We start from the raw sequence: 13,785 nt of genomic DNA, 5'->3' as shown, positions 1-13,785 counted from the left end.
GCTCTCTCTGAACACTTATTCATTCATTTATTCCACGAACACTTCATGTGCACCTATGGAATGCAAGGCATGGCATGGAGACAAATGTATTACCCAGTGAGAAGCTAAGTCACATATACCAGAAACTAAAATATGACACAAGAGCTCTGATCTAAATGACATAGATCATAACTCTTACCACAGAAAAGTTTATGGGACAGTATAAATTCTTCTACATCTATGAATTGATTACAAATTTTATTCAGCTGTCTTTTGGGTTTTGATTTCTCATTTTAATGCATTTTAGTCAGTGAATATGGTCTCTGAAATAGTGGTTACTCCAGTATTCTTGAGGCTGCCTTTGTGACCTGGGAGGTAGTCAAATTTGTAAATGTTTCAGGCTTGAAAACAATATGTATTCGTTAATTATTCAGTTTCAGTTTTGATATGTGTTTATTAGATTAAACTTATTATTTGTATTGTTGAACCCTTCTGTTTCTTTGCTAATTGTTTTTGCTTTATAAGCTTTTTATGAGAAGTAAATTAAAATATCCCATTTTAACTATCTGTCGGTTTCTACTTGTACTTCTTTTCTGTTTTGCTTTATATATTTTAAGGCTAAGATTTTAGGTATATACAGGTCAGGACTGTTGTACTTTCTGGGTGGATTCTTTCTTTTTGCATTAGGTGATAACTTTTTAAATCTCTGATTATGCTATCTTCTAACAGTAATATTGCTACATTTGATTCCTTTTGTTGTTATTGATATAGTCTATCTCTTTGCTTTCCATTTTTTCTTGTCACCAAATGTTTAAAAAAAACTATACCTTTATTGAGATGTAATTTGTTCCCTCTTTTAAAGTATACAGTTCAGTGGTTTTTAGTATAATCATAGTTCTGCAACCAAGGCCACTTTATAATTTTAGAAAATTTTTTCATCACTCTAAAAGGAAAGCTCATACCCACTGCCTATTTCCCACCTTTTCCTAGTCTCTGGAAACTACTGATTTATCTCTTTCCCCATGGATTTACCTCCCTTTGGACATTTTGGATAAATGGAATCCCACAACATGTGGTCTTTGTGTCTGACTTTTTTTCACTTTTCGCTAAGTTTAATGGTTTCAAGATTCACCCACGTTTAGTATTTGTCAGTATAATTAGTCATTGTTTTTAAAGGTTAAATAACATTCCATTGTATGGATAGATTACATATTATATATCCTTTGATGGGTTGTTTCTACTTTTTGACTATTATGAATAATGCTGCTGTGAATATTTATATACAATTTCTTGTATGGACATAATATTTTCATTTCTTTTGGGTACATACCCAGGAGTGGAATTGCTGAATCACATAGTAATTCTACGTTTAGCATCTTGAAGAACTATCAACTTGTATTCCAGGGCAGCTCCACCATTTCACGTTCCCGCCAACAATGTATGGAGATTCCAATTTCTCCACATCCTTCATCTCATCTTTGCTTAGACATTAAAATCCCAAGCCCTTTTGGCCCTATTCTAGGGTACAGGTTTACTAGGCCTACACCATGTCAGTTCTTATCTATATAGTTTTGCATTCCATATGTTTCTGGCATCTAAATAGTTATTTTTCTTTATTTTTTTTAATGTTTTATTTATTTTTGAAAGAGAGGTAGAGACAGTGTGAGCAGGGGAGGGTCAGAGAGAAAGGGAGACACAGAATCTGAAACAGACTCCAGGCTCTGCTGTCAGCACAGAGCCCAACGCAGGGCTCGAACCCACGAACCCTGAGATCATGACCTGAGCCGAAGTCGGATGCTTACCCGACTGAGCCACCCTGGCGCCCCTATTTTTCTTTCTTTAAAGGTCATATATGTATGAAAACTTAAAGATTGTTTTACTTAGTATTATTATGTGTCTGTGAAGTGAGGAAGAGAAGTAGATATGGGAGATGGGCATTCATACTCATTCCTGGAAGTGTATTTGTAGTGTAGTAATTGTAATTGTAGGTTGGTGTAATTGTAGTGACTATGAAGTGGTTGACTTAGAGTTACAGGTGTAGTTGATACCTATGTGTCAGAGCGTTTCTTCTGGACTAAATTACTTGGACCATATAGGACTCATTATCTTACTGAACTCATCTAGTCTCATTTGAGCTAATTCATCTTTTTGTTGCTATAGATGCAAACTTCTGGAGACACTACTGAAAAGAAGAAACCCAAATTTATAAGAAGAGAAAGGTATGTTTTTTTTTTTAATTGATAAGCATTATGATGAAATTGAAATATATATAATGGATTTAATTATTATGACATTTCCCCCTGATTCTTGATTCTGTTACTCTAGGGAAGCATTAAAATTTTCTAAAAGAATTAAAGTAGTATTCTTAGAAGTATGAAGAAAGTTTTATGTTTATATAATATGTTGAACCAGAACTGTGTAAGATTAATATCATGTGAGCAACCAGATGAGAAGCAGGTGTTTAGTTTAAAATAGTGCAAACCAGAAACAGGCCTTTATGATGAACTGATAAGCCACTGATGACAAGTTTTCGTGTTTATCACTGAACCAACCATACAGTTCATTTACTTATGTTTGTTGATGAATGATAGTGCTGTAGTAAAAGGAGTCCTCCTCAAAGACAAAGAGTGGCTCTGATGTGATAGTCCTTTTCTTATTTTTTGTCCTTTTTCAGAGGATGAATAATTAAATTTTTAAAAAGACTTACTGCCTTATCTAAGTTACATTTCACAGTAACCCCATCGAATAGGTAGGAGGTATATCATAATCATCTCCATTTAAAAGATGAAAAATTTATGACATAAAAATTAAGTGGCTTTCTCAAGATCTTATGGTTAGAGAAAACACATTTGAAGAAATGTTTTCTGACTCTAAATCAGTGACACAGTATAGTGGAAAAAGCATGGATTTTGCAGTCTGAGAATTTAGCTCTGTCGTGTTCAACCATTACCTACATTGTCAAATTTCTCAATTTCACAGAGCCTCAGTTTCTTTATAAAATGAGAGTAGCAATTACTTAGTAGGTTTGGGGTGAGTGGGGAGGATTACATAAAAAAGCCTATGTAAGGTACTTGGTAGATCATTAGTGCTCTTCACCTAGTGAGGGCACAGATCAATATTATTCCTCTTTGGTTTTTCAGTGTATCATGCTACCATACTGTATAAAACAACCAAGGAAAATCACCTCAAGATAAATAAATATATTCATAATTTACACTTATCAATGAATATACATAAATGACCTTTTAAAAATATGCAATTGATCTTTTGCAACTAAATCTGTCAAATTCTTTTTCTAGGAAAGCTTTTTTAAAATGCTCTTTTGAAAATATTTGTTCAGATGATGCCATATCAAAGGAAAACATGGGTATGTGAAGGCCTATCCAGCTTCTGGTTCTTCTACCTCTATTTAATTCTACCAAATGTAGTCATAGTTCTTTGAAGAAGAAAAATTGTTGTATGTATAGTATATATATACATATAAGAGAAATATTAGTGAGTCATTTTTGGTATTGATTTTCATACTAGGTATTTTCAGTTGTCTTTAGGTTTCTATTCTCTTGAATTAGATTTGGCTCTGTCATGTATTTAATTGCTTTTAAAAATAAAGCACCACCAGTTGTGGGAGGAAATACCTACATCAATACATTAAAATCCAAACCTCTCCATTCCAAAAGTATTGGAGTCCTCCGGGTGCCAAAGGGAGAAAAAGAAGAAAAGCAGCAGCTTGGGGCTTCCAGCTGAATTAATTGCCATTAGTATTAGAACGCAGTAGGGTGAATGTAGAACACAGGGAGAAAGTTTTAGTTCCCAAAACCACTTTACTCTTCCTCCACTTTTGTTAGTCTTGAAAAGTAGGCAAATGCTTGTTGGCAAGATGGAACTTTGGCAGCCATGGAAAGAGGTTTCAAAGCCCATTAAACCCCAAGAAGTTATCCGCGCCATATCCCTTCTCCTTTATGGCCACCCCCAGGTCCTATGGCACTGCCTTTCAACTCGCTAAATAAGTTATTCATTTTTAGCCTTATTAAAGGAAAGCAGTCAGAAGAAGGACAGAGTTGTTATGTTTTTTAAATCCTTTTGTCCCCATCCTAAACCACCACAAAATTCTGTTGTTTCTATCTCTTCTTAAATTTATTCTGCTGCTGCTTTCCTGCTAACTCAGGTGCCTTTTCTTGGCTAAGGTGTCCCTTTGCCTCCCATGAATAGTTCAAATATTGCTGTGGAAAGGCAAACATCTGCTTATCCCTGGACTGAGTTCCCAGTAGGAGACCTTGGCACTGCCGCTGAGGGCCCCAGTGCTGGGCTCCTTTCCCCTCCGACTCACATGGGCCACCTCAGAAGAAACCCATCGCAGCCAGGACTCCATTGACTAGAAATCACTCTTCTATGTAAATGAGTGAATATATTTCCATTACTTATCCACTGACATCCTTTTAGGAGTTTCATATTCTGTATGGCTTTTCAAGTCTCAATAGTTAATTGTTCAGACCATAAACCTGATCTGTGTCTTACTCCTTCATCTCATTTTGAACAACTAAAAAACAGAAACATTAATTTACTATGCTCTTTGCAAGAGCTGACTACTTCTTGAGTGTTTCTTCTTGGGTAGATTAACCCTCCTCAGTTTTTAATCCCTACCCATATTTCCATGGATCCCTTGATCTAAGTCTCTTATACCATTCCTTTTCTTCTTAGCCTGAGGTAGGATCAGTCCTTGATCAAGTGAAAATTCTACCATCTTCTTCTTGAATGTCTACCTCATTTTTTTGGAGACACTTTCCTTATACTCCCAAATGCTGAAGTCTCCCAGCAGCCTGCTACCCAGATTTGCTGTTCTTTTCTAGGTTTTAAGCTCTACCCATTTCTTTTCTCTGTCCTTTAGTTAGAGATCAGGAGGAGAGCTGATTAAGTAGCTACTTTACTTGGTCAAGTATCAGTTATTTCATCTGTAATAAAGACGTGCAGTAGAAGCCCTCTTATCCAAACAAGGAGAGGATTTCTGGAAATTAGTAGAAAAATTAATAGAAAATTAATAGAAATCATTAAGTATTTTAAACTATGCCCATGACTATTAGATTTAATCTAAGAAATAACTATTTGTGGAGCATATTTATGTTTTGGGGGAAATTAGTACCAGGAATATTATGTATTATATTTGTATTGTCCCTATAACTCATTTTTTTTCAGTGTTTGGGGACAAGAAAATTCATCTATGATGATGAAATAATAAAATGCCAACACCTGTAACAATTACTGTCTTCACCGTTCTAAGCACTGCATATATATGAATTTATTTAGCCCTCATAAGAGCTATATAAGGTAAACAGGTAGATATTATTATATCCCCCATTTTATCTATGGGGAAACTGAAGCACTTAAGAGGTTATATGGTTTTTCTCAGTCATGTGTCTTCTTTTTTTAAATTGTTTATTTATTTTAAGAGAGAGAGAGAGCATGAATAGGGGAGGGATAGAGAGAGAGGGAGACACAGAATCCAAAGCAGGCTCCAGGCTTTGAGCTATCTGTGCAGAGCCCGATGCAGAGCTCGAACACACGAACCATGAGATCATGACCTGAGCTGAAATCAGATGCTTAACTGACTGGGCCATCCAGGCGCCCTAGTCATGTATCTTCTTAAAATTAATCAAAGTGTGCAGCTGTTTCCTTGGTTGCTCTGAGTACCAGGAAACTTAAAGCAAAATATAGAGGGGTTGGGTACAGCACTGGTAGTTGATCTAAGCACTGTTAAAATCTCATTATTGCCCTTCATTTCCCCCCTAATGAGTTGGGTTTCGACTTCTTTTGATCTTTGTTTTGTTGTATCATTGGTTTATATTAGTAAATACCTCCTTTGCTTTTGGGTAGTAAACAGTCTACAAAAGTTTACATAAAAAAAAGATTGGCATATTACCCAGGACCAACTAAAAATCTGTGACATTCATTATCAAATTAGCAAAGGATGTGTACATGAGCCACCTAAGACAGATTAACATGGAAAAGGATGGTTAATCTAGGAAAGGTCTGGATCATGGGGTGAGCCCCAGGGGAGCACGAAGGCCTTAGGGGCTGGGGCTGGGCCTGGGAGGTAGAAGGGGGACAGGGATTTCTGTCCTTGATTTCTTGCTGCTCAGGACAAACATTGCCCATGTACTCTTGGTTTGGAGTTAGCTTTAGCCTGTAGGGTAAAAGATGGGGTTGGCCCACATGCCCCTTTCCTAGGAAGCCCCTTGCCTCCTATTTCTGTTTGTGTCTCCAGGAATGGTGCTCTCTTCTTCATTACATTCCAACTTGTGGTTTACTCATCTCTACGTTTAAATTATAAGCACCCAAGAGGAGTGTTTGTAGTTACTTAATAACAGGACAAAACCAAGTACTTTTTCCTCCTCCTCAACCTCCTCTGTAGGCATGCCTTCAAAATTTCAATATTGAAATGACCCTGCAAATTTATTTCAGATGGTATTTTTCAGTACCCACCAGCTTTGGGGTAACCTAACCAGTAGCCTCTTTATATAAGGAAATAAAGAGCTTCTTTAAACATTTAGTAGAAAAATAGAGATTGGAGAAAACCCCATAAATATACGTTGAAGGCTTTTAAAATAGCAACTGATTTATTGAGACAAACAGTAAGTTATTTCGTATCAGGAATGGAAAAACTACACAGATTATTTTATAAAAATTCATTTTTATAAGCCAGGTGTGGATGTCAGTATAAGAGATATATTTTTCTTACCTTTTTTAAAAAAAAAACTTTTTCCGAGTGATGAAATAACTGTAATGCTACCACTTTACTCTAAACAACAAATTGAAGCAAGTCAGGGAAACTACAGGATAATCAGTATTGATAGAAGATGATTGGTCATGCAATCAGCAAAGGCATTCATTCTGTCTCTATCTTTGGAGGATATCATTGGCCAGTTTTGATGACCTACTTTGTACATTATGGTAACTGCTATTTCTTGAGAATTATTTTTGAACTCTATCAGTTTACAGTATAGGAATACCTATTTAGAAAAGCAAACCTCCCATTGCTCTGGAAACAGAATTTGACATCAGTCAAGTTGGTGTTATGAACCCTGGTTGATTTATGAAGTCATCCATTACTTTCTCTACCCTTTGATCTAAAGGCAGTGTACAAGTTATTCCAGATCACTTGAAACCAGAGAGCCTACAATGCCATTTGGCAATGACATTCATTATCATAAATTGATTGTATTTTAGCCTAGCCTTAGAAATAGGAAGATGTTTGTGTGCCATTTTTCCTTTACAGCATAGCTCCAAATTCATCTTCTCAACAGTACATTAAATGTCAGTATCAATTTCCATAGACTCAGAATGTAAAGTAGGAACACACAACATCTGTGAATGGGACTGGAGAATCAGTCTGAAGATAACCGCAAGTAATTGTTCAATAACAGGTTACTAGTAAGAAATCTATCATAAAGAGAGGTTAATCCCTTTAACAAGATTGCTTCAATAAAAATGTACATTCCTCTAGAAAATTCTGGTTCAGTAAACATCAGTTGGATTCATTTTTTTAAGTAAATTCTCCAGGTGATTCTTACGCCCATCTCAGTTTGAATAATGTTGTTTTAGAACGTAATAATTCAAAGTCTGTGTTCTTATGCTTTAGCAATTACCACAGAACACATATCTATGTAGACACAACTAACATGTCAGTTATGGTTTTTGTTTTTTTTTTTTAAACATAGGCACTGAAGGTATGCAAATGACTGATCAAAAAGCTGCTTTCAAACTGTTTTGAAAGAAGTCTTCCAAAGAGGAAACCTAAGATTGGCTAGGAAGAGATGATGGCCAGGATGGCTCGTCAGACTATGCCTACTCTTGAGTCCCTTGCCCTTAGTAGGCACATAATTGATATTTGTTGATTGAATAAAAAAGCACTTGGGGCAAGTGATGAGTACTGACAGAAAACAATTTTTTGTAGACAAAACTGTGGTGTAAAAAATATTAACTAAAAATTGTTTTTTAATACTATAGTGACAACCAAGAAAGGGGAAATTTTCTATTTCATAACCTCCCATGACTTTATTTGACACTATTATTTAATAATGTTCTAGCAGAATTTTAAAATTTCTTTCTCATGAGTAATAGATAAGAGGAAATTACCAACAAAGAAGATTCTAATAAAACATAGATTCTTTTGAACTGGAAGAAACAGTGCATAAGTCTTTTCACATTAATAATCTTTGTTTTTTACCTTTCAGCATGCTTAGTTTCCAAGGATACCTACGTGCACGCGTGCACGCGTTCATACACACACAAAGGAATGCATGTATCATATGCAACCCCCCTAAACATAATTAGTTAGAAGAATTTTAAACATGTTCAACAGTTAGATTAAAACCTAATTTGTGCTGAGAATGCCCATTGCTCCTAGGTCAACTCAAAAGCATATGCCTGCATGGGTCTGCGTTCGTGTTCCATGAACTTTTAGATGTTCTACATAGTATGGTTTCTTTGGTATTCTGCCAAAGAATAGTGGATAATATGGGGCAGTATGTCCAGTTTTTGTCACCAGAGTGGAAAATGATGGGGTGTGTATTCATGGCCTTTCTCTTTGAATCGCGTTGCCTTTGGAATGACTTCTCAGTTGCTCCACCTGTCTGTTGTACAGGACAGCAGGCCACACATGGCTTCCTTTCCTTGATTTTTACTTCAGCAAGATTATCTGAATCAAAAATGGTCATTTAAGTCAGGGATTCAACTGCATGTTATTAATCAGTGGTTGAGGCTATAGAGTTATTTAATAGGAGCTCATTTCTTTTGTGGGGATATTATTTTATCTCAGCGAATTCAGTGAATTCATGTCACAGTAGTACACACACACAGACACACACACACACACACACAAATTTTTAAGTGTGGTATTTAAACACTACCTATAACATATATTAAGCAATCAAGATGTGTTGGTATTTGGATTAGGAATAGACTAGCCTGTGTTTAGCCTAATTACTTAATTACATGGTCTCTACTTTTAAACAGTAATTTTAATAATTTATTGTAGGCATGGCAAACTGTGGCCCTCAGGCCACTTGTTTTTGTAAATAAAGTTTTATTGGAACATAGTCACAGTCATTTATTTAGGTACACATGTGTGGTTTGCACTATAGCAGCAGAATGGAGTCATTGTGACAGAGCCCACAAAGCCTGCAACTTATCTCTGTCCCTTCACAGGATAAGTTTGCTGACCTCTAGTTTATAAAAAAAACAATTTAGTTTGGCCCTGATTTCAAAACAAAACAAAACAAAACACAAGACCCTTCTAGTGAGCTTTTTATGATCTATACGTAGCAAATATATCACCTACATTTTTAAAGGAATAATTGTAAAATATTTACTTGGAAATCCTTAATTTTTTACATTAAGCAGAGGTCATATGTGAGAACTCTAACAGAATATTTATTTTTTATCTTATAACATTTAGATTTTCTCTTTTGAGTTGGTTAAGATTATGGATTAGATTGAAGTAATTAAAATGTAGCATTTTTTCCCCTACTATATTAATGGTGTGTTTTAGTTGTCTCTGAGACAGAAGTTTTACTGAAAGAGCTGGAGCAAATGCTGCAGCAGGCACTAGAGGCCATGGGAGCACCTGATGGGCCCGAAGAGAAGCACCGAGAAAAAGGAAACACAGGAGGAAAGGTAGCACTGGTTGTCTTTATCAGGCCTAAACAGCAACTTCAGGTTCTGTAAATGGCAGAAATTGTTTCTGGATGTACTTTTTAATTACACGGAAAACATTTTTCCCTTTTCAAATTTGAGCCCTTGATTATCTTGAAGTGAATAATAAACTAGTAGCCTATTGAAAAGTCAGAATACAACTATCAGTTTTTGAACAAAATCTGTGAGTGGAGGAGCCCTTTGTATTTTGGACCTTTGAGGTTGGGATGAAGAAAGAATGGAAGGAGCTCACAGTAGTTGATGGGGTGCCACTGTAGAGAGAACTCCACCGGTGTCAATCTTGACAGTTGAGAGAGGGGACCAGGATAAGAGCAGCTGGCTAGGAAATCTGTCCTGCCTGGTTCACGCACAGAGATACCTTCTGTAAGGACAAACCTCATTATTAACACACTGGAGGTAGAATTTTTCATTGGAATACGTTTCACCATTCATAACTAGATTTGTCTTTTTTTTTTTTTTTTTTCCTTTTGGGTAGCATTGTTGGACTGTGGAAGGCCATGTATGCTTACTTTATTCAGTTCTTATATGTGATAACATAAATAATCCAACTGCCCAGCACATCAGCTCCATGTTTGTGCAAATAAAATTTGGGTACAAGCCCAAGTCATTAATACAGAGCAGCAGTGTGGTAGGTGTGAGAAAAATAAGTCATAAGGCAGACACCTGTGCGAGGCAGTACATCTGTTCTCCAAATAAGAAGAAAAATGGCAGCAAGAAGTCACATGACTTCCTTAAGGTTTCATTCATTCTCTCACTCATTCATTTAGATATATACTGTGGTTGGAGTCAAGAGAGCAGAGTGGTTGGGAGCACTTATTCTGGAATAGAATACCAATGTCCCAATCCTTGTCCTGCCAGGGAGGACTTGTCATTTGACACAGTTGCTTATCACTTGCTCAAGAGGATTTTTTTTGTGGGTTAAATAAGGCAAGCTAGGAAGAGGACTTTGCGTAGTAACTGACACCTAAGGTTAGCTGTTATTACAGGTGAGAATTGGCAATGGCAGTCCCTGGAGAGACAAAATGCTGAGACTTCCTTACTTCCTTTCTTTTCCCACATTCTCCTGTTGAGCAACTGCCCAACCCCAAGTCTGTCTCTTTTCAGACACTGGAAAAGGTGGATTTGTACACGGACAAGGTTGTTTACACACTTTGGCAGACTGCCCAATTGCATGATTTCATTCAGAACTCCAGCAAGAATAATGATGATTCGTAAACAGCTCCTTACTGAGCTGGAAATCAAAATATACAAGATTTACAGTGAAAGAGAGCAATATGCTAAAAGAAAATAAAATTAATCCTAAAAACTCTTACCACACTGAAAAACATAGGTTTTTTAATTAGCACCGCAATATCAATTTGTACCAGTTGTGAATGCCATTTTTCCAGTTAGAGTTCCTTTTTGGAAAACCTTATTTTCTCTCGATAGAGCTTACCTTTTGTCAAACAAGATCTGTAGATTAGTGGCATATATGTTATAGACATAGAATTAATACACAAATTAGTCTTTTCTAGCGAGCGTGTGCTTTGTTTGAGCACCATATAGTTTTGTGCAATGTGTTTTCAGTGTTTGCAGTTTGTCTTCTCAAAAATACAGCCAGGTTGATTTTTATAGAGATGTCCTGGAGCTTTTACAGCCATAGAATTGGCTTCTATTTTACCATTATAACTGGTAACTTGATAGAACAGAAAATTACTTTGGATTTTTATTCTTAAGGTAAAATACATAGTTTTAATATATCACCAGGCAGGAGCTTGCTTATTGTTTTAGATTCTTGTAATATTTTATGCTTTCAAAAGCCACTTAAGAATTGTAAAAATTAACCATTTTAACTTGCTGGCAGGCAGGTGAGTGCCTCCTGCAGACTGGTTCATAAGCCATTCTACACACTGAGCTTTGTAAGTCTGGCATTCACACCGGGTTCAGTATATTTAGGGCCTTGTTCACTTTTAAATGAGGAGAATAGCAATGAAACCAACTATCAAAGCTGGGACAATTTCCAGTTTAAAAGAAAAGAAATGATCACCTCAGGGGTTTCTTTCTTTTTCTTTTCTTTTTCTTTCTTTCTTTCTTTTTTTTAAGTTAATAGGGAAAATTAATACGGCTTCCAAAGTTAACAACACTTAAAACTAGAGCTGTGTTTTGTTTCTAGGAGAAAGTGGCCTTTTACAAGCTAACACACCAAAAGTGCCACCTGATAACTTTAAGGTTCTAAGCATGTTTATTCACTGAGCAGATTTGATTAAGCTATTTTCAAAGTTGTAAATTTGATGGTGTTTTCATCCTTCATTTCATGTATGAGGTTTTAGATTGATTACTCTCAGGCATTTATACCAATGAGTGAGAGTAACAGCATAAAAAGAAAGCATACACACATGGATAATCAAAATTCTTTTCTATTTGTCATTGAAATGTTTTATGAGATTATTTTCCTCAGCACGGTCACCTTCCTAATTATGCTCTTCTTTAGCTAATATTAACATTGGCTTTCATGCCCCAACTCTACAAACAAGAAGAAGAAATTAATATCTGATTTTTATAAAATCTGCCAGAATAATTCACAAATTAGTTAACCCATATACAAATAAGACAGAGTTTGCAGAATAATTATTTGTATTAAAAGGTATTCTTTGATATGTTAGATGAAAATACTTGTATAAATTACATGTATTTTTTTTCTTAATTTCATGGAAGTTAATCTACCTTTAATGAACTTGAAGTTATAAATCTTGTATGTCGTTATGTATATTTGCATAGTTTTTACTCATGTCCCTTCCCACCAAGCTAGATCAAGCTATCGCTATTTGTAAGTCAGGCAGAGGCTTGTGAGAAGATAGGCATGGAAGGTATGACTCAAACTGTTTTAAGTTATATTCCCTATGAGAATGATTATAAAAATAAACAAATGTAGAAAAGTCATAGAATGAAACTGATCATGTTTTTCCAAAGCATAATATTAAAACTAAAATTGTATAATGTTGGGGGAAAGAAATAAGACCTGAATAATAAGTTATTCTTATATGAACACATTTACTGTACATTATACTCTACATGGGGATCGTTATTCGACCACCAGCATAACAGAACACTTTGGGTAACTGCTGTGACTTGTGGAGTTACTGACTACTTTACATTTGGTTCAAATAATTAAGCCTGGTGTTCCAGTAAATTTGATACGTTCTGATGAATTGTCTGGTTATTTTTACAGTTATCTAAATGCAGCTCTGAAGTTCCTGCAGGCAGCCCATTTGAAAACCACTATGAAGAGGACTATCTTGTAATTGACGGGATAAAATTAAAAGCTGGAGAATGTATTGAAAGTATAACTAACAAGTTTAAAGAAATAGATGCTCTAATGTTGGAATTTTAAGGTATTATAGATATTTTCAAAAGTTAATTATAAAACCATTTACATGTTTATATTTTCCCAAAGTCAAAAACTTGAAAATGTTCCCTAAAATGGGTATATGCTATACCAAAGCTACTATTTGTATTAACTTTCTATTTTATACTTAGAGAATAACCCTTGTTTTGAGATCCAATCAGGTGGTATTTAATTAGTGTTAAAATTTAGGCTTAAAAAAAAATTTAGCATTGAAGATACTCTGATATTTGTATTTGTAGATGTTTTTTCTTGTTTGCCTTAATTTTAAAATGGTTTATGAAACTTACTGCACAAACACATGCTTTACAAAGATTATTTAGGCCCTTTATTCAAACGTGGCTCTTTAGGTTGCTGTCAAGGCTATTATAGTTCTTCCAGATAATTCAAGCTTAGTAGAGACTTAGGTATGTATATTGGTAGTGAAATTAAGCTACTACAAAATAAAAGGAAATAATAAACAATTATTATTTGTGTAATAGAATTGGAGCTTTTCTCAAAGGTGTCAGTTGCCTTATGTTGGAAATAATCATTTCAACTGAGATTCCCCAAACTGATTAACAGAATTTAGTGGGAGGTGGGAGGCTGTGGAAGATCATAGTCCTGGATGCTTCCCTATTGAATCAGTATCAATATGAGGTGAGGATGGAAAATGTGGTGAAAAATAAAAGATTCGGTTAAGCATATTCCCAATAAAAAAGTTTCTAAGCAATATA

The 13,785-nt window shown here is 35.4% G+C and overlaps 1 protein-coding gene across 1 annotated transcript in view; it reads left to right on the top strand.

The window, feature by feature from the left end:
* The window catches only part of ZCWPW2 (zinc finger CW-type and PWWP domain containing 2), a 91,809-nt gene extending 78,299 nt beyond the window's left edge, over positions 1-13,510 (top strand). The window contains exons 5-8 of the mRNA XM_039242718.1: positions 2,140-2,198; positions 3,279-3,346; positions 9,524-9,648; positions 12,896-13,510. Of these exons, the coding sequence (XP_039098649.1) occupies positions 2,140-2,198; positions 3,279-3,346; positions 9,524-9,648; positions 12,896-13,057 (414 nt within the window). The 3' untranslated portion in view covers positions 13,058-13,510. The remainder of the gene's footprint in view (positions 1-2,139; positions 2,199-3,278; positions 3,347-9,523; positions 9,649-12,895) is intronic.
* The last annotated feature ends 275 nt before the right edge of the window (positions 13,511-13,785 follow it).

Source organism: Hyaena hyaena, unplaced genomic scaffold, assembly GCF_003009895.1.
Source record: "Hyaena hyaena isolate Hyena2069 unplaced genomic scaffold, ASM300989v1 scaffold_216, whole genome shotgun sequence".
NCBI classification, from domain to species: domain Eukaryota; kingdom Metazoa; phylum Chordata; class Mammalia; order Carnivora; family Hyaenidae; genus Hyaena; species Hyaena hyaena.
Note: the sequence above shows the minus strand (reverse complement) of the source record. Positions and strands in the feature narration are given on the sequence as shown.